The sequence below is a fragment of the Solea solea genome, chromosome 13, assembly GCF_958295425.1.
Source record: "Solea solea chromosome 13, fSolSol10.1, whole genome shotgun sequence".
In the NCBI taxonomy this organism is placed as follows: Eukaryota; Metazoa; Chordata; class Actinopteri; order Pleuronectiformes; family Soleidae; genus Solea; species Solea solea.
In genome coordinates, this window is record NC_081146.1 from 26,280,788 (window position 1) to 26,302,035 (window position 21,248).

Sequence of the window (21,248 nt, forward strand, 5' to 3'; positions counted from 1 at the left end):
CGTTATGACAGGTTTGAAAAAAGAGAGAAGACAAATCTATAAATTTAAATTCCTCTCGTCTTTCAGATGAACATCATCGCTGGAGGATTCTACGACGGTCTGATGCTCTACACTCAGGCGCTCAACGAGAGCATGTCTGTGTCAGGCGGTCGACCTCCGGGTAAAGTCGTCAGAGAGAGGATGTGGAATCGAACCTTCCACGGTCAGTGCTTTTCTTTTTTCTGTGAGATTTTACCGTTTGTTCGTCTGCAGCGTTCCTCAAAGTGTGGCCTGGGGGCCCCCTGGTGGCCATAAAAGATAGTTTATACATTTATAGTCTGTATATAGTATAATCCAGGCTGAGGTAGTTGTAAAAGACTGACTCATTTAAGGTGGAAAACAATATTAATATATAATGTTTTTACAGCAGTTTTTGGGAAGGTGACATTTTCTGCCGCCAAGAACCAATTAGTAAGTTTTTATTAACTTCTTAAAGGTTCATAAAGTGGCTGAAACTTTACAGATCACATCTTAAGGTTTTGGTCTCTGAACAACTTCAGTCTCTCGGTGGAAAGCGTTGACGTGAACGAGTGAGTGAAAGTCGAGCGTGGATGAGAAAACGCTTGGGTCTGAGTTCCTGCGTGGAGTCCAGCTCTGAATCATGGCGTCTCTGAATCTTGGCGTCTCTGAATATCGTCTCTCTGAATCATGGCGTCTCTGAATCATCGCCTCTCTGAATCATCTTCTCTCTGAATCATGGCGTCTCTGAATATCGCATCTCTGAATCATGGCGTCTCTGAATCATCGTCTCTCTGAATCATGGCGTCTCTGAATATCGCGTCTCTGAATCATCGTCTCTCTGAATCATGGCGTCTCTGAATATCGCGTCTCTGAATCATGGCGTCTCTGAATCATGGCGTCTCTGAATCATCGTCTCTCTGAATCATGGCGTCTCTGAATCATGGCGTCTCTGAATCATGGCGTCTCTGAATCATCGTCTCTCTGAATCATGGCGTCTCTGAATCATCGCCTCTCTGAATCATGGCGTCTCTGAATCATCGTCTCTCTGAATCATGGCGTCTCTGAATCATCGTGTCTCTGAATCATGGCGTCTCTGAATCATCGTGTCTCTGAATCATGGCGTCTCTGAATCATCGTGTCTCTGAATCATGGCGTCTCTGAATCATGGCGTCTCTGAATCCTCTTCTCTCTGAATCATGGCGTCTCTGAATCACGGCGTCTCTGAATCATGGCGTCTCTGAATCCTCTTCTCTCTGAATCATGGCGTCTCTGAATCATGGCGTCTCTGAATCACGGCGTCTCTGAATCATGGCGTCACTAAATCATCGTCTCTCTGAATCATGGCGTCTCTGAATAATGGCGTCTCTGAATCATGGCGTCTCTGAATCATGGCGTCTCTGAATCATGGCGTCTCTGAATCATCGTCTCTCTGAATCATGGCGTCTCTGAATCCTGGCGTCTGTGACTTTGTGACGAATGGGTTTTGATTTCCTGCCGAGCTCTGATATCAGAGCAGAACATACTCTACATTCTTGAAAGGTTGCAAAAGAAAACTGGCATCGGCCTGAGGGTGCAGCCGTTACAGATACAAGCTTTAAGATAAGAGGGAAGTTCTGCACAATGACCCGGAGCGGAGGCTAAAGACGCCACAGGTCAAGGGTCACAGGAGCATTTAGACATAATGAGAGGAAACAGTTCCATTGAGTTTTGGAGCGTTGTCGTCCTAAGTCATTACATTCATGTATTTTCTGTAACTCAACAGGAAACTGAAGTTTGTAAACCGCTCACTCTCCCACACACACACACACACACACACACACACACACACACACACACACACACACTCACTCTCCCACACACACTCACACACACACACACACACACACACACACACACACACACACACAGGAGTTGTTGATCCACTGCTGCCTCCATCACTGAGTTCAAATGTCTTATTTTGTCACTTCAGTGTTTGAAATCCAACGTTCAGATTGACCTCAGTGGCACAAAGTGACCACACGAGGCAGCAGAGGACCCGCAGCTAAAATCACTGGTTTTCTCTGTGGACTTTGGTGTGGGAGAGTGAGTGGTTTACACACTTCATTTTCCTGCAGGAAAAGTCTGTCTAACAAAGTAAAATGTGGAAAAATATTCTCGTTTTCCACATGATCTTGTTGTTAAACAGGTTTTCTCCCCCCTCTCTATTTTTACTGTACTTTACTCTCCTGTATTTCTTTTTTTTACAGTGCAGTAAAAGTTTCTGCTCAGCAGGAACAATAATCTTTGACTTTTTTTTAAACAGATTTTTTTCTTCTTGCTGGCAGCAGCAGCAGCAGCAGAGAGTTATTAATAATCTTTCATCACTCGCTGCGTGCCTCGCCTGCGTCTCGTTACAACAGAAAGTCATGTTTCATTCTTACCTCACCAAGTATCGGTTTATCTTCTCTGACCTGCAGACAGCTGACCCTCCCCCTCCCTCCCCTCCTCCCCCCTGCTCCCCCCCCCCGCTGTCAGACGAAACACAGAAGAGAGAGGAGCTGAGTTACAGTATCGTTGATCAGAAAAACACAAACCAGATGACATCAGCTGTTCACTTTGGAAAAAAGGAATGATTTTCCTCAGTTTGTCTGAACTCGACTGTTTCTCTCTGTGATAAGAAGGTGAAGTTGGTTTGAAGATAGCAGAAACTGCTGAGTGTCCAACTTCAAACTAACTTCACAGTGGAGCGTCACGTTGTGTCTTTATATTCTTGTTTTTTCTTAATCGCAGAATGTGATGAAAGAGCAGAACACAAACAGAACCCGGATGAATCCGATTCAGGCCTCATGATCATAAATCTGTGTGTGAGGCCCCGCCTCCGTTGTGTCTGCAGAGGCAGATGTTTCCCCTCTGTGAAGAGGAAAGAGGAAACACTGAGGGAAAGTGAACGCCAGCGTTTCCTCGTCTCGTCCCCTCTGGCGACGCAGATCAGCTCCGGTTTCACTTTTCCATTTTCTGTCACTGGAACTGTTTGCACTCGGTTCTGATCCGTTTTCAGAAATGACACAAACGACTCTAAGACACACAAACCACACAGCTGACGGACGAGCGAGTCCGCTCAGACTGATCTGTCAGCTCTGATGGATCAGTCCAGGCTCTTTGTTTGGGTCCAGATGCTGGTTTACTTTGAAGGGTCACTGGCTCAGAGGTCACCAGTGAAACCAGTGAGGAGGAGGAAGAGAGTGCTGCCCCACCCCGCCCCCGCCGCCCCCCCCCAGCTGGGAGTGGCTCTTCAGTATGGAGTATTTAGGTTTAAATCCTAACTTAGAAAATTCAGTACCACTCCTCAGTCACAAAGATTTAAGGGTCAGAGGTCAAGACTTGACCAAACCCAACCGTGTTCAGTCTCATTTGGTTTTTACTCGTGGTCACATGTTCAAAGGCCTCCGTGACCGCCACCAATTCTGATGGACTCTACCAGACCTGACCTACCTTACTTTACTTAACCCCACATTACCCAAATCCCACGTACCCTCAGCCAATTTTGATTTACCCCACCAAACCTTATTCTACCAGAACCTTCTACTGAACCCTAAGTACCTCTCCATCCTGACATACTTCACTAAATCTGACACGCTAGCCCTACTAGCCTTAGCAGCAGCAGCAGCATGTGAAGAGACATGTGATGTGTTTTTGATCAACACATCCACACTCATGCTCCTTCACCTTCTAAGACCTTCCAGTTTCTCCAGAATCCTCATGAGATGCAGAACCTCAGAACCTGCCCAGAAAAGCTCCAATGGAAGGAGTCCAGGTATCCTTTTGATCTGATGAACCATCTCACCTGGTCTCTTTTGACGTGAGGGAGCAGTGAGCGAGGACAGTCCACGAGGACGATGTTTTCAACGTTCATAGAAATCCACAGTGCAAGAAGAAAAACACATTTCTGATGAATACAAGACAATTTTCCGAGTTCTTTTTTGCTGCTAAGTCATTTGTTCAGTGCGGAGACTCCAGGGTCAGATGTCTCTCTGTGGCTTATTTGTCCTCCTCCTCATTTCTTTCTGTCGTCCTTCAAAGCGTCTTCTTCTCTTTGCCATTCATCCTTCATCAGTGTCTCTGCTGTCATCGCTCTCTGTGACCTCGAGTTAAAGAAACACTCGTCAACACAAACCGTCGACTGCCTGTGATTGACACACTTTTTTAAATAAATGTTTCACAACAAAACTTTGGAAACTTTTAACGTCCAGAGTTTTATTCAGTTTGTGAGAAGAAATTATGATTTTCATCAATTTTCAGGTAAATTCTCAGGAAAGAAACAAATCTCTCTGTAAAAGGACAGTTGAGGCTACAACTAACGATTATTTTCAATTTGGATGAATCTGCTTTTAATTTTCGTGATAAATTGATTAGTATTTGGTTCATTAAGAGTCAGAAAATGACGACTTCATTTCAAACAAAGCAAATTCAGCATATTCAGTTTTTACCATCAAAGAAACCACAAACACAAATGGAATGATTGACGTGATCAACAATAAATTCATCCTGAAATGTAAAAATCAATCTTCATCCTTTGTGGACGCGTTCTGTCTCTTTCCCTTTGTCTCGTCTCGTTATCGACAGAGACCTGATCTGTCCTCGTCTCACTGTCAGAGCCCCTGAAAGGTGACGACGGAGACCCCAAAAATAGCCTGTAAATCTAATGGTGTGAAACCAGAGCCTGCTGGCCCCTCCCACCGTCCTCCAGCTCCAGCTCTCGTCCTTGTTTGTCCTCCACCATGATGAACCTGAGCTCCTCTGTCTGCCTCCTAATCTCTGTCCGTCTTTCTTTTACTTTTACAATGATTTGACTGGTCATGTGACCTCATGGGACTTTGCTGCATATTTAATTATCTGACGAAGATCTTGGTCCTAAAATGTCACATGATCGGTTAAAAGAGATCTTTCTGGGAGCAACAACTGTCGGGCGGAGGCTCTTTGTAATTCCTTTATTGGCCACAAGAGGCCGATGGTGCGCAGGAATCCAAATCTAAAATCATCATAATTCACAATTTGATTATGTGAGTGAATTACTCATCATAAATTTGCAAGACTTTGGTGTGGGAGAGTGAACTCAGAAGTTTGATTGCGTTGGCGTGGTCACACATTTATCGCCGGCTGCTCTGAAAGACGCAGGTGTCAGAATGTGTCAGACGCATCAGTCGTGATCTGACGGCGGCGGCGTCGCGTCCTCTCTCGCCCTCACTCGGCCTCTCTCTCTCCTCTCTCTCTCTCCTCTGACCTAAAGTGACTGTTCAGACTTTTCACTCGTATTAAAAACACATTTTCTTGCCGCTCCATCGCTCTGGTCGTTCTCTGGAAATGAAAGCAACAGACACATGTGTCAAGATGACACCTGCCGTACACACACACACACAGACACACTCACAGGTGGTGTGTGTTCGTGTCTCCCGTCGTTTCTGCGTCAGCGTGTGATAAAAGAGCTCAAATGTAATCATGAGATTTATCAGCTTTTTCTGATCTTTGATGTATAAGCCACTAGCAGGAGGAGTGAAGTGGTCCTGGTTACTAGGCAACAGGTACCAGCTGTCAGGACCTGGAAAAAAACCCTGATGTACCTGTTGTTGTGTTTGTCAGAGAAACAGACGCCGGGTTTGCAAAGTAAATACAGCACCTTTTTTTTGCTTTTTAAAAATAATTAAAGGAATGAAAATGAATGGATAAATGAAGGACAATAATGTATATTGTGCTATATTTGAACACATTTATATTAATATGTTTTACTTAGACAAACCCTGAAATAATTTGCGTCCAATTTCTGAAGTTTTTCTGTTAAATAAGATTAATCTTTAATTTTCTGACATTTTACTGTGATAAATATTCTTATGAACTAATATTGTATTTTATTTTTATTGAAACAATTAATGAATTCCTGTCATGACACAATCGTTCCTCACGAGGGCAGAGTGTAAGGTTCTTGTCCTGATGCTAATTTGGTAACCTGTTAGCCAACGTAGCTATTTGTTTACAAATAATACACATTTCTATTAAAGACTTGGGCCAAAGGACGACTTTTAAAAGTAAGATTTTCAAGTGTGGAGTTTCACAGCTGCTTTCTTCTTCTGTGGTGTACTGCGCTTCTTTTTTAGCTATTAAATTAGCCATAATAGTTTCTTGCTAGTTTAGCTATTTGTCCAAAATGTCTTTTTCGCGTTTGCTGGTATTTGTTGAAAACTAGGCCACAGACATGTTTATCGTGTTTTTATCTGTTAAATATTTTGAGATAATTGCAACAGTAACTTCTGAAAGTGCTAGCTCCTGATTTGCTGTACACAGGATTCCTCTGTCACACTTTTTAGCTAAGCGGTTTAGTTTAGGAGCAGTTAGCTTCTTTCTCACATGTTGACATGATTTGCCCGTGACTAACGCACTCTAGTATCGTAGTCAGTCAGACAACGTTTAAAAGAGAGGGAATTAGCGTCCATCTTTAGCTAGTATGGGTGTGCAGTTGCACAGTAGCTTCTGTGTTAGCGTTCTTTGTCAAAGATTAGCTATCACTGGAAGTAAACAAACTTAGTAAATGAGTTTATATATATATATATATATATATATATACATTCATATACGCATAAATGTCCCCTCTCAACCACTTTCGGTCTCATGTCTCCTGTTACACTTCTAGCTCGACTCTACTCAGTTTATTTTTCCTTTTCCATCAGTGATAGAACCTGGTTCCCGGGTGGTTTTCTTAGTTCCTGCTCTGACGAGGTTCAGCTGAGCCGATACTAAAATGTGACGACAACAGACTGGCGGTCACTGATTGGTCAGAGAGTGTTGTCACTGAAGAGTCATGAGCACGACGTCAAAGCCAACAATGTCCACGTAGATCTGTAGATAAAGACTTAAAATCATCTCTGTGTTCGTCTCTAACATTTACCAGCAACAGCAGCAGTGTTAGAGTTAGCAGCAGCAGTGTTAGAGTTAGCAACAGCAGTGTTAGAGTTAGCAGCAGCAGTGTTAGAGTTAGCAACAGCGTTAGAGTTGGCAGCAGTGTTAGCAGCAGCAGTGTTAGAGTTAGCAACAGCATTAGAGTTAGCAGCAGCATTGTTAGAGTTAGCAACAGCATTAGAGTTAGCAGCAGTGTTAGCAGCAGCAGTGTTAGAGTTAGCAACAGCGTTAGAGTTAGCAGCAGCAGCAGCAGTGTTACCATAAACGTGATAATTTTTCACACAAACTAATTAATGGACATTTGTGTGACGTAATCAAAGTGAAATGTGTGTGAATAATGTTCCACTTTTTTGAATTAAACTTAATTCAAATCAATGTTTGAGCTGCAAATCGTGCAGTTTATTCTGCTTCTGAATCTGTGAAGATGATTTCCTGTTCATCCACAGATTCAGACGTAGAAAGACATTAATATTTAACAGAAGACGTGTGTGTGTGTGTGTGTGTGAGAGAGAGAGAAAGGGAAGGAAAAGCAATAAATAAGTATGTGGGGGAGGTGGGGGACACAGATGGGGGAGTAATAAGATTTGATCAGAGATAATAACCATGACAAACAGAACATGAAGGAAAGAAGCAGAGCGACTGAATAGAAGCGAGATCAGATTACAGCTTCCTCTCGCTGACGTTTCCGCTCCATTAACTAATGGACGTCCACTTCCCACTGGACCTGTGCTCAGCAGGTCCACCGCTGTCCCCGATGTCCACGCTTCCACCCGCCAACTGTGGACCCACGGGACAAAAAGATGGCGCAGACGTTAGACGATCGCCAGCTGTTTTTCAGAAACATAACAGCGTTAAGTCGTGACAGGACCGTGTTTGTGTGTCATCACTTAAAAATGCACTGTGATACGGATCAACAGTGCCGGCCCAAGCATTTATGGGGCCCTAAGCTAAATTTAAATCTGCTTAGGGCAGGAGAACAGTTCTGTTTGTACACACACACACACACACACACACACACACGTGAATCGATCTCTACAATCGACAATCACAAAAACACCATGTTGTAATAAAAGAGACAATTACCTGCTAACACTGTTGCTAATGCTAACACTGCTGCTAACTCTTCTAATATGTAATATATTATAATAATAATACTACTAATAATAATCAAGGACGCATGAGAACTTTAATGTTTTTGTTTCTCTAAAAAAATGTTTTTATATTTTGTGTGGGACTGTTATGGTGGAAACATTCATCTCAAAATACCAATAACTGATATTTATAAACAAAACAACGATAACGGCCGACAGGGGCAGTGATGTCAGGAGTCAGAGGGATGAAATATAAACGACATTCAACTGTGACAGAAATATGAGAGAACTTATCCTAATCAAAACACACACACACACACAGTTAATATTGACTTATGTGAGTTTTATGTTGTTCTGGTCAGTGAGGCAAGGCTTTCAGGAATAAGTGTGTGTGTGTGTGTGTGTGTGTGTATGAACAGTAAAAATATATCATATTCTGCTTCACAAGAACAGCCCTGAATGTGTGTGTGTTCAGGTCTATGGGGTCACGTCAGGGTCAAAAAACATTTATAATCACATTCATTTAGAAGAAAAATCGCGTTTGTACAAATTGCGATTTAATTTAGTGAATTATTCATTACATTTGAGCAGCTGTAGCATTAGCAATGTTAAACAATGGTCGTATATTATAACCCTGTTATTTGCAACAAAAGACACGTTTACAAACAAAAAATGTTTTTACTATAATCGTCTGAAAACGGGCTCTGTCAGGCAAAACTATCAGGCCTGACTGAGGGAGCGCTTGTGTGTATACAGCAGCAAAGCAGGGGCGGCCGGAGACGAGACGCAACTTTCGTAAAGTGTGTGAGATTTAGTGACATCTGCTGGTGAAGTTTCATGTTGCAGCTGAATCTGTCTGTGTAGCCTTTAATTAGCATCAAAACATAGATTAGTTGTCCATTAAAATGGCATCAAGATTTGCTCCTAAATGAATGTAAATTCTGTGGAAATTAAAACAACAAATTAAACAATCAGGTGATTGTTGTTCATTTTACACACTGGACCTTTAAATCAATAAAATAAATGAATTAATAAAAGAAAAAGCTGGCTAGCTAAGGTTGATAGTAGCTAGCTCGCCAAGGTAGACAGATAGTAGCTAGCAAAGGTAGATGGATAGATATTTATACTAGCTAGCTAAGGTAGATAGATAATAGCTAACTAACGATGGTTGGTAGGTAGATAGTAACTAACAAGCTAGCAAAGGTAAGTAGATAGATAGATAGATAGATAGATAGATAGATAGATGCTAACTAGCTATGATTGGTAGGTAGATAGTTAGATAGTATCTAGCTAACTAAGGTAGGCAGATCGTTAGTTTCTGGATTCCGTCAAACACACACACACAGATAAACTCATGTCCTGTTTCTAAAAATCAAACATGTGGCTCACGGGCCACATCAGGTCCACCATACGATTGTTTTGGGCCCGTGAGATAATTCTACTGTTTTTCCTGCTCCTTCATTGAAACACGTATTAGTAGCACACATCTTATCACCTGTGAAAGAAACGAAGTGGACAAATGTGGACTTTGAAAACAAATAAGTTCTCTTTTGTCCCTTTGGACAATTTCAGGATCAAACGTTTTTTGAATAATAATAAGACGACTGAAACATGAAAGTGTTTTTTCCACTTATTTCTAATTTGAATATAATGATGATTTGACAAATCTCCTCCCCTCAGTCTCACTGTGGTCATAATTTACTGCTGTTTGTTGTTTTTGGCATAAATTTGAATAATTACAGCCGTGAAGAAAAGTCAACACAAACAGAAAAACCTGCTCAATTTCATCTCACATTTTATTCTCTTTTATACTCGGTTTAAATTCTATAAAAAACACACTTGTTGTTGTTTAAGACGTGTTTGTGTCTTTTATGTTACTGGTGTACAGACGTTCTGCGTCTGTCACTGCTCTGTTTCCATGGTGATGAGTCGTCGAGTCTGTATCAACACACACACACATAGAGGCAGGCGCTAACTGCTAATTGGCTGTAATTAACCTCTGATCTATTTTCATTTTTCTCCACACACACACGGAGTATTGCCTCCTTTCATTCACACCTCCTCCTTTCCATGTGAAATGAGACCATTAAAGGCATAGTTAAGGGTTTTTGAAGTGCGTTTGTACAAGGTACAGACACAATCATAGGCAGAGCTGCCGCTGTGGACTTCAGAGGGAAAAAAGAACAGATTTTAGCAACTTTAACAAAAGACTCACGTGATAAAATCTACGTCAGCGTAAGTCTACGATATCTTCAGAATGTGTTCACGTCTTTATCTCAAACGGAAGTTTTTAAACCACTCACTCTCCCACACAGGGACTGCAGGTCCTCTGCTGCCTCGTGTGGTCACTTTGTGTCACTGATGTCAATCGGAACAAAAGATTTCAAATGCCGAGGTGACAAAATAAGACATTTAAACTTAGTGATGGAGGCAGCAGTGGATCAACAGCTCCTGTGTCTGTGTGTGTGTGTGTGGGGGGGGGAGTGAGTGGTTTCCTGTTGTGTAAATTATTACACAAGTCTTTTGTTAAGTAGCTAAAAAAAATACACAGACGCGTTTCTTTAATGTGCCACTGACTGTGTGTGTGTGTGTGTCTCTCAGGTGTAACGGGACTTGTCCACCTGGACGAGAGCGGAGACAGAGAGACAGACTTTGCCTTGTGGGACCTGATTGACACAAACAGCAGCGCCTTCCAGGTAAACACACACACACACAAGTCATGGAGGCGATTAAAGGTGAAAGGTCAACGTCATCACCATAAAGTAAACACAGTCTTCCAGTTCTGTGTCAACGAGCCACCAGGGGGCGACTCTGCTTGTTGCAAAAAAAACGTAATTAGGCGTTAAAATTAATGAAGTGTGATTAACTGACTTATTTAAATATCGATTCCATGTATTTGTATAAAATCAATATATAAATGTTTTCAATGGAAAAGTCATCACAGAGATTATCTTTTCACATTTACATACATTTGTTTGATTGCAGATAGTTTTGGTTTACAACAGTTCAGAGGAGCAGCTGACGGCCATTAACGGAACGTCTCTGCACTGGCTGGGCGGAGTCTGTCCTCCCGACGTCCCCGTCTGTGGTTTCAAGGACAACCCCATCTGCCTCGCAAGTAAGTCACATTTTGTGTCTCGTCTTCACACTAAAAGAGTTAAAGGGATAATTCTGGGCTTTTAATAAAGTGTGTTTGTGTGAGATATCAGAGCTGACTGAGCCGGGAGGAACAGAAACAGATTTTAGCCACTTAATATAAGGATTATGAATAATAATAATAATATCTTCAAGACATGTTCACGTCTTTATCTCACTGTTAGACTGACTTTTCCTGCAGGAAACTGAAGTGTGTAAACCACTCACTCTCCCACACCAAACCTCATAGAGAAAATCAGTGATTTGAGCTCACAGGGACACAGGAGCTGCTGGTCCTCTGCTGCCTCGTGTGGTCACTTTGTGTCACTGAGTTAAGTCTAAATGAAATATTTTAAATGCCAAATTCACTAAAATAAGACATTTGAACTTTGTGATGGAGGCAGCAGTGGATCAACAACTTCTGTGTGTGTGATGTTAAAATCACTGATTTTCTCTATGGGCTTTGGTGTGGGAGAGTGAGTGGTTTACAAACTTCACTTTCCTGTTGGAAAAGTCGCTGTTGTGTTCATTATTGGATGATAAATGAATATGAAATGTTACTTAAATGATTGTCTCCTTCAGAAACCATCACCATCCATCAGATGGTTTCCATTGTGGTCTTCTTCATCTTCACCATGTCGCTCACCGTCGCCGTCTTCATCTACAGGTGAGAGAAGCTGCAGCACGTCCCTTCCTGCCTCCAGGGGGCACTCTGTCTCTGGGACATGATGACATGACTGGCAGGGTTACATGTGCTTGGTGATCCAGATCCCACTCTCACACACACAAACGTTTTAAAGTCAATGTCTGCCCATAATATGGTGCATGCCGCGTGTGAGTGGGTCAGGTTTGACAGGTGAACAAATCAAACGCACCCTCCTTCTCTTCCTCACCTTCACTCTGCTCATCATCAGGAGGATGAAACTGGAGAAGGAGCTCGTGGCTCAGCTGTGGAGAATCCTCTGGGAGGACATTCAGATGAGCAACATGGACAAAGTTCTACGCAGCGGCAGCAGGATCACACTGTCCCTGGTCAGAACACACGCACACAGAAATTGGAAAATCAAAAAATACTGCTTTAGTTTTGGTAAAACGACGATATAATTAATTAAATCTTAAATTTATTCCTTATTTTTTCCATTTAAACACGTTTTACACAAATAATCTTTTCTACATATCTACAGTTTTTTTTGTACAAATGAAAGAATTCTACATTCCTGTAAAGAAAAAAGTTGCATTTTTTTCAACAAAAACATGCAAATTTTTCTTTAAATGCACATTTTTCTTACCGTGACAAATCCTTTATACCAGTGTTTCCCAAACTTTGTATATAAAATTACAAAATATCGTGACTTAAATGACTATATCATTCCTGACATAAACTTATCTGTGCATAATTTAGCGACTCATTTACAGACATATCTTTAAAACCTAATATTATTCTGATTTGTTTGGCAAATTAATCAAAACTTAATTTTATGCATGTATATTTAAAACATATGCACATAAATCTTAAGTAAAATGTTGGGGAAAATAATGCAAATTTTTTGAGGGACCGCAACCCGTCTGTGGGCCAGTGTTTGGAAACCACTCCTCAAAAAGTGTTCATTTGTAGAATTGGTGATAAAAATGTGCGTTTTAAGTTGAAAAATGTCATTTTTCAACAGAAGTGATTTGTGTTCATATGTAAACATTTTGACATAAAACAAACTTTAAAAGCTTTGTATTATTTTCTTTAATGTTCACTCGTTGAAAAGATTGGTATTTGATTAAATATTTATAAAATGACGTTGTTGTTGAGATTCTAGAGACAAACTGTTTTTAGTGAACACAGATTTACATGTTTAAACACCAGTTTCACCCTGAACCTTTCATTCAGACTGATTAGATCATTTTGTCCATTGTTTGTTGTCTAATGACGGACGACCTCGTGTCTCTGTTTGTCTCCAGCGAGGCTCAAACTACGGTTCTCTGATGACCGCAGACGGAAACATGCAGGTTTTTGCAAAGACTGGTTATTACAAGGTCAGTGTGTGATTAAACGAGTTCAGACGTGTCATTACAGACATTTTCCTGTCCTTTGATTCGTCTCCGTCTTCCTGCCACTTTCCTCTCACCTTCATCTATTGATTATCACAGTTTGGAAGCTGCACACAGGAAGTGAAGAAAACTCACGTTTGATTTTGTCTTAAAGCTACAGTGTGTAACTTCTGTTGTGTGTTTTATATTGTCATCTGAAAACAGACAAATCTATCAGACCTGACTGTGGGAGCGTCTGTGTGTATACAGCAGCAGAGCAGGGTTTAACCCATGGTCGGTTTTCTTTTAATTGCAGTAGAATTCACTTCTGACACGTCTTTGTTTTCTTAACAGTCGTCTGACTTTAGACGAGTTAAAAACTCATCAGTTACTGAAAGAATCTTTATAAAGACGTGTAGAGAACATTTGCTCCTGAAATAAAAAAAACAAATGATATAATCAGCTGATAGTACAAAGAAAAACTCAGTTCACTTAAAGTTTAGACACTGGACCTTAAAATCAGTTAAATCAGTAAATAAAAGAAAGAGCTGGCTAGCTAAGGTTGATAATCAGTCGTAGCTAACAAGCTAAGGTTGATGGGTAGATAGTTGCTCACTAGCTAAGGTAGACAGACAGATAGACAGACAGACAGTAGCTAGCTAGTCAATGTACCTCAGTAGATCATTGCTAGCTAGCAAAGGTAGGTGGATATAAAGTAGCTAACCATTATAGTACCATCACTGTACCATTATAGTACCATCACTGTACCATTATAGTACCATCACTGTACCTGCTCTTTGTGTCGTTTCCAGGGAAACATCATCGCCATCAAATACACTAACAGGAAACGCATCGAGCTGAACAGGATGGTGCTGTTTGAACTCAAACATGTGAGTGTTTTTTTTAAAGTTTAACACTCTGAGACACAGAATTAAATGTCTAATAAACACTTTCACACCAAAAAACGACTGATAAAACTTTTCTTTCCTGTTTTTTTTTTCTAAATGAAGATCCGCGACGTTCAGAACGAACACCTGACACGCTTCATCGGCGCCTGCATCGACCCTCCCAACATCTGCATCATCACAGAGTACTGTCCCAGAGGAAGTCTGCAGGTACCACTTCCTGTCCGTCCCTCCTTCTGTCTTTTGTTTTTTCCCCACACACACACACACACGTGTGTATTTTGTGTCTTCTCAGGACATCCTGGAGAACGACAGCATCACTCTGGACTGGATGTTCAAATATTCTCTCATCAATGACATCGTGAAGGTAAACTTGTTTATCTTCTGTCCGTGTGAAGTCGTGAGCACAGACGTCTTCATCATCGTCTCTGTCTCTTCAGGGCATGGTCTTCCTCCACAACAGCGTCATCTTGTCTCACGGTAAACTCAAGTCGTCCAACTGTGTCGTGGACAACCGCTTCGTCCTCAAGATCACGGACTATGGTTTGTCCAGCTTTCGCTACGACAGCGACTCGGGGAAGGACGCTCACGCCTACTATGCCCGTGAGTCTCTGCCTCCCTGACCAGGGGTCTCAAACTAAAATGACCTGGACATTTACAATCGGTTCTGCTTCTCAAACCTAATATTGAACCAGTCGGTATTCAAACCCCCCAAAATTTGGTTCAGAACCTCAAAAGTTGGTTCTCAGCTGGAACCAAAAAAAAGGTTCTTCCTCGCAAACCGTGACATCATCAGTGGGCGTGTCATGTTCTGGGTCATGAAGATGAGCAGAAAAAACTAAACAACTGTTCAGTCGTATGACTTTAAAATGTAATCACCATATAAATGTCACAATATTTCATAGAATTTCAAAATAAAAGCGTTTGTTTTGATATGGAACGAGAATTACAAAAAATTGCAAAAAACAAAAATAACATAATAACAAAATAACTCGATATTAAGTGATTGTGGCCCACAAGGCGGAGGTCAGGACATCCGAGTAGGACCATGACTCAGCAGAAAAGTCAAGGTTTTTGTTTAGCCGTGCGTAAAATCAAGTTAATGCTAAACTAAAAAAAACTAAAAAACTAAACTTAAACTAAACTAAACTTAATTTTATCTATTTACTAGTGCTACTAGTAAACTACATCTCACTTTTACTTGAAATGTCGCAATTTCTACCAATAATTACCTTCTTGTCCAAACAACATTAAAGTTGCAAAGTTTGAAGTCTTTATTGAAGTATGGAGAAAAAGAGCCCGCCTGATGTTTACGTCCTCCCACCTTGGTTCTAAAAGTGGTGTCAACACGTGCTGTTCGCCAGAAAGCACCAAGGTTCTGAGGCTCCAGAACGGAACCAGAACTAGAACATATCTACAAAACATCATATCCAAATAATGTTAAAGTTGCGAAGTTTGAACGGTTGGACAGTTGGACAGAACAGACGCACAGACACTCCTGGAATAAGAAACATGGAAATAGGACTGAACCAGGAACCACACAAATAAACACAAAAAAAACCTGTGTTGTGTTTAAAGTCGTCACACACACACACACACTCACCGCTGACCTGACTCCGCCCCCTCCCCTCCCCCCCGCAGAGAGGCTGTGGATGGCTCCTGAGCTGCTCAGGATGGAGGCTCCGCCCCCTCAGGGAACTCAGAAAGGAGACGTCTACAGCTTCGGCATCGTCCTCCAGGAGGTGGCGCTACGTCGAGGAGCCTTCTACCTGGAGGGAGACCCACTCAGCCCCAAAGGTTAGACACGACTGAGCATGTGCAGCCTGCTGTAAAGGAGCAGTATGTAGAATTTACTGGTGACACTGACTGTGATCCAAGAATATAAGAACTTATAACGTGATTTCTTCAGCACATGTGCGAGGTATGACTACTTCCTGTCGAACCAATTTATGGCAGATTTGAAAATGTTATGTTTTTATTAGTTATTCTTTTAAAATCAAAATGTTTTCATGTTCTCTAAATTTAGTAGTAATTCCTACAAAGTCCGGTTTGGGACCCACAGATGGGTCACAGGAGATTTTTTTGGGGTCCCCAAACAAATTTGCTGAATTTTTCAAAATTTTATTTACCTGTAACCGTTTTAAATAACATGCATAAAACTAATATAATTGACCAAACATCACTTTGAAATCAGTAAATTAGTCACTACGTTACGTAATAAATTTGCTCTGGTCACGATATTCTGCCGTCTTTAAAAAGTGGGTCCTCATATGGGAAGTTTGTATTAAAGGATGGATGACGGATGGTTCTGGAACAGTGTAGTTGTAGTCGTGACAACGACTGAATGAGGAGAATTAGACTTGAGTGAAAAGGGTAATTAGAGGAGGAGGTAAAGTGTAAAGCAGCGTCAGAGCCATCACAGCTTCATGTTTTTAAATCAGACTGACGTCTCAGACTGAAATCTCCTTCTGGACTTTAAAAGCAATATTACAGGAAAGTAAAATTCACCGACGACCATGTGACGACTTTATATTATTATATCCTCTTCATGAACCTTTTCACGCTTTTATTCCTGTGTGTAAATTAGAGAGTAAAGTAAAAGTGTTGCTCAGAACTGTGTCCTCTTCTCACCACAGAGATCGTGGACCGGGTGATTCTGGGTGAGTGGCCGTGCCTGAGGCCGACCATCGACCCGCAGGTTCACAGTCCTGAGCTGGGTCAGCTGATGCAGCGCTGCTGGGCTGAGGAGCCGACGGAGAGACCGGAGTTCAGCCACATCAAGCTGCTGCTGCGCAAACAGAACAAGTGAGAAGCAGCCACGACCACAGGGGTTAGCTTAGCATCAACACCAAAGCACCAAAGAGGGGTTAGCTTAGCATCAGCACCAGGAGAGGGTTAGCTTAGCATCAACATGAAAGAGGGGTTAGCTTAGCATCAACATGAAAGAGGGGTTAGCTTAGCATCAGCACCAGTAGAGGGTTAGCTTAGCATCAATACCAGTAGAGGGTTAGCTTAGCATAAACACGAAAGAGGGGGTTAGCTTAGTGATGAGAATAGCGTTAGCTTAGCGACAAGAAGTAGTGTTGCTACTTTTAATGTCTTGTTAAAATTTGTATTTTCCTTTATTAGAATAATTACTAATACAAAAGTGTGTATTTATACACAGAGAGTCGAGGACAAATATCCTTGATAACCTGTTGTCTCGTATGGAACAATATGCTAACAACCTGGAGGAGCTGGTGGAAGAAAGAACACAAGCTTATCATGAAGAGAAACGCAAGGCTGAGGCTCTACTCTACCAAATACTACCACAGTGAGTACTGGATATTACTATAGTGAGTACTACTGCAGTACTACACGTACACGACTACAGATTCAGCCTGACATGTTCTCTCTGTGTGTCTCAGTTCAGTAGCAGAGCAGTTGAAGCGTGGCGAGACGGTTCAGGCCGAGGCGTTTGACTCCGTCACCATTTACTTCAGTGACATCGTTGGTTTCACCTCCATTTCAGCGGAGAGCACGCCCATGGAGGTGAGCGAGAGGGCGAGAGAGTGACGCCACCGTCACGTGACGAGACATCGTGGAAATGTCAGAATGACATTAAAAACTCTAAATAACGTCTTAAAACGCTGTGCCATTTTTATATGATGACCTTTTTTTCCTAAAATTAAAGTGACATTTTTATTCTGTTAAATGTCACAAAGATCATTTTAAATGTTACCATGAAAAAAATGAAAAAGGTAAAATATAAATATGGACTCTTCAGAGGGACTGATGATGCTTTGATGATTAAACGTAGAGACATGGTGGACACTTTTTTCACTTAAATCCATGTTTTAATTTAAGGGTTAAAATATTCAAAGATGAATTAGTATTGGACATCAATAATTAGATCAGAATGTAGAATTTATAATAATGTAGAATATGCAGAACATTTTTTGTCCTTAACGGTGCGAGTGTGACTAATATTAGAGCTAAGGTTTAAAACATGAATAAATTCACATTTTGTGTCTCTGCAGGTTGTGACGCTGCTCAACGACCTTTACACGTGTTTCGACGCCATCATCGACAACTTTGATGTTTACAAGGTGAAGCAGTCGACCGAGAATGTTGTTTCCGTGTCGAAGTGCTAGGATTAATCGATTATTAATCGATTACTAAAGGAATTACAACCAGTTTGTTTGATTTCTCAGCTTCTCAGTTTACTGGTTTCTTTGCTCCATAGAACCAAGAAATCATTAAAACTGAACCTCTTTTAGTTTGTGGACAAAAACAAGACATTTGATCAACATTTTATGAACCAAACAACTAATCGATTGATCAAGTAATAGGTTAAAACCTCTTACCCAAATATCTTGGGTCCAAAATTATTTAAAAATATTGTCACTTATTTGAAACAAATGAAATATTTGACAGAAAACAGACCGTCAGTAAATTGGAGACGTCTGTGTACAGTTGTCGCTGACACTCACCAGGTATTTGTGGTCCTGTGGCGCCCTCAGGTGGAGACCATCGGCGATGCCTACATGGTGGTGTCCGGCCTGCCGGTCAGGAACGGGAAGCTGCACGGCAGAGAGATCGCCCGCATGGCGCTCGCTCTGCTGGACGCCGTGCGGACGTTCAGGATCTGTCACCGGGCGGAGCAGCAGCTGAAGCTGAGGATCGGGATCCACAGCGGTGAGGGGGGGTGGGGTTTAAAGCCGCTTAACAAAGGGCTCACGACTTGATTTCAGTCAATCATACAGCCACATTTAAAATATCCTGAACTATCCCTTTAAACCTGTTTTACGACGATGAAAATGTGTAGATGACGATATTTCCAGACTGTCATAAACTACAAAGTTGTTAAAGAGCAAATTTTAAAGTCACATTTTCTGTGTGTGTGTGTGTGTGTGTGTAGGTCCAGTGTGTGCGGGGGTGGTCGGTCTGAAGATGCCTCGTTACTGTCTGTTCGGCGACACCGTCAACACATCGTCACGTATGGAGTCGAGCGGCGAAGGTCAGAAGGTCAAATTACTCGTATCAACGGCATCTTTACAAGCACAATTATCAATATAGAATTAATCCTAACTTACCCATAAGAGTATGAAAGTACGACACATAAGACAACAAAAAAATGCAGTGAATAAAGATAATATAAGGAGTCGTGTATTATCCCCACAACAATTTAGGGTTGTTGTGGATTTATTTATTTTGGCCCTGCACTTGCAATGCAATAATTGCATAATTTGAACGAAACCCAATTTACATAAAATAAAGTACAGAGTTAATGAAGAAAACAACAAGTTGGACTAAAATGTAGCATAAAACCATAATGCACTGTAAAATGTATTTAAAAAACATTAATTTTAAAGATTAATGCTTGTATCATAAGCTTAAGTTTTTAACCTGGATTTTTCCTGTGTTTTTCCGCAGCGCTGAAGATCCACGTGTCGTCTGCGACGCGCGACGTCCTCCAGGAGTTCAACTGCTTCCAGCTGGAGCTGCGAGGAGACATCGACGTCAAGGGCAAAGGAAAGATGACGACCTACTGGCTACTGGGAGAGAGCACCAGCCAATGAGGACATGTCCTCGTCCGACTCATGTCCTCGTCCGACTGTGAACAAATGGTTTTCAGGAGACAACGGTACAAACTTTAACAGACAGAAGACACGGGAGGACAAAGACGGGTTGAGGTTCACATTCACAGACTCCCACCGACTCAGTTCACCTGAAATTTGAAGCTGCGTCTGAAGGAAATGGATTTTTTTTATATATTTACGTAGAAACACAACTGGCTAAAGTTAACTACATTCAGAGAAGAGTCAGCGTTTCCAGGGGCAGCGTCATTTAAAACAAGCATGACTTTAGACTTAGACCAACACGTCCACTGATAAACACACGACGTGCGACACTTTGCTCCGAGAGTGAGACTCAACGAGCTCATTTAAAAGTCACCTTACTAAATAAATAAATAATCTTATTTTCCAAAACCACCTGGTTATTTTATGTTGGGTCGTAACAGAAGTGATAAATAATAAATAAATAAATAAATAATCCTTCAATGGTCACCCGGAGCCAAGAAGGTTTAAATTTTAATTTTAATTTAATTTTTGTAAAGTAAGTCTAAAGTTCCGTGCATGCGTGTGGACAGCGTATGTGCAAACTGAATTCCCGCCCAATTGGTAGGTAGAGGATTAAGCCCCGCCCACAAAGCAGAAAAACCATTTCGACAACAGAAGTATTCGTCAAGGATCGTCATCCTCCCCTGCCCTGTGGGCCAGCTGTGAGCCGCTGTAGCATCGTTCTCTTCTTCTTTGGTAGGAATGCTTCTGCCACCCGATGGTGAGGTGGGATACTACAGGACCCTGACGCGCAAGAATACCAGGGTCTGCGGTATGCACACAGAAGTATACCACGGGTTTTACACATCGCAATAAAAAGCTCGTAAAATAAACAAGATATTCAGCGCTGAAGTTAGCGTCGACAGTTCAGGGAAAACTTAATGCAGAACTTTGCAAGTCTGGTCGCTGTATTCTCTACGGCGCTCCCCCTACAGTTTTGGAGTACTTATTGTTACGTCTGGTGGTTAGAAGGTATGGAACGGTTGGGCCCGGTTATTTTGGTACTGTAATACAAACCATCCTGAACCAAACAGAACTGTTCCACTCCATGCATTTTCCGCCCTTTTGCCCTGGGAGTACGTATTTTCACATCACCGTAAACATCGTCTGTCTCTTTATTCTCACGGTTATAAAAACTCACCACTGACTCCTCCCCCTCCCTCCTTACCATATGCGTTTGTTTTCAGCTGGCGAACACATGATGTTTCCTCGTGTGTGGCTTCTCACTTGGTCAGACGCTTGTTTCCTCTTCCTTTCTTCCTCCGTCACCGGTTTTCTCTGCCGTTAAACATACAGCGTAGTTCTGCTTCCACTTTGTCAAACAGAATAAACGTTTTATTTAAGAAATACAGTAAGACTTTACATAAACAACACACAACATCAGTAAAATGCTTTAAAAACACAAGAGCCGTAAGTTTCCACTTAACTGCCCGACCGTGAAGCTGTGAAACGACAGAATCACTTCTCTGCGGTTCCACTTCCTTCGTCCTCAGGAGCTTTGGTGATCTGGTCAAATGTCCCCGACTGTTTCAGCATCCCGACTCACACCATCATCCGTCCACTTTCTT

The 21,248-nt window shown here is 41.7% G+C and overlaps 1 protein-coding gene across 1 annotated transcript in view; it reads left to right on the forward strand.

Annotated features, from left to right (window-relative positions):
- LOC131471653 (atrial natriuretic peptide receptor 1-like) overlaps positions 1-21,094 on the forward strand; it is a 36,661-nt gene extending 15,567 nt beyond the window's left edge. The window contains exons 5-22 of the mRNA XM_058648319.1: positions 67-202; positions 10,620-10,714; positions 11,004-11,136; positions 11,736-11,820; positions 12,068-12,185; positions 13,104-13,178; positions 13,985-14,062; positions 14,183-14,287; positions 14,373-14,444; positions 14,518-14,680; positions 15,719-15,874; positions 16,714-16,882; positions 17,244-17,390; positions 17,485-17,608; positions 18,097-18,165; positions 18,580-18,754; positions 18,978-19,076; positions 19,493-21,094. Of these exons, the coding sequence (XP_058504302.1) occupies positions 67-202; positions 10,620-10,714; positions 11,004-11,136; positions 11,736-11,820; positions 12,068-12,185; positions 13,104-13,178; positions 13,985-14,062; positions 14,183-14,287; positions 14,373-14,444; positions 14,518-14,680; positions 15,719-15,874; positions 16,714-16,882; positions 17,244-17,390; positions 17,485-17,608; positions 18,097-18,165; positions 18,580-18,754; positions 18,978-19,076; positions 19,493-19,638 (2,145 nt within the window). The 3' untranslated portion in view covers positions 19,639-21,094. The remainder of the gene's footprint in view (positions 1-66; positions 203-10,619; positions 10,715-11,003; positions 11,137-11,735; positions 11,821-12,067; positions 12,186-13,103; positions 13,179-13,984; positions 14,063-14,182; positions 14,288-14,372; positions 14,445-14,517; positions 14,681-15,718; positions 15,875-16,713; positions 16,883-17,243; positions 17,391-17,484; positions 17,609-18,096; positions 18,166-18,579; positions 18,755-18,977; positions 19,077-19,492) is intronic.
- Positions 21,095-21,248: the final 154 nt, after the last annotated feature.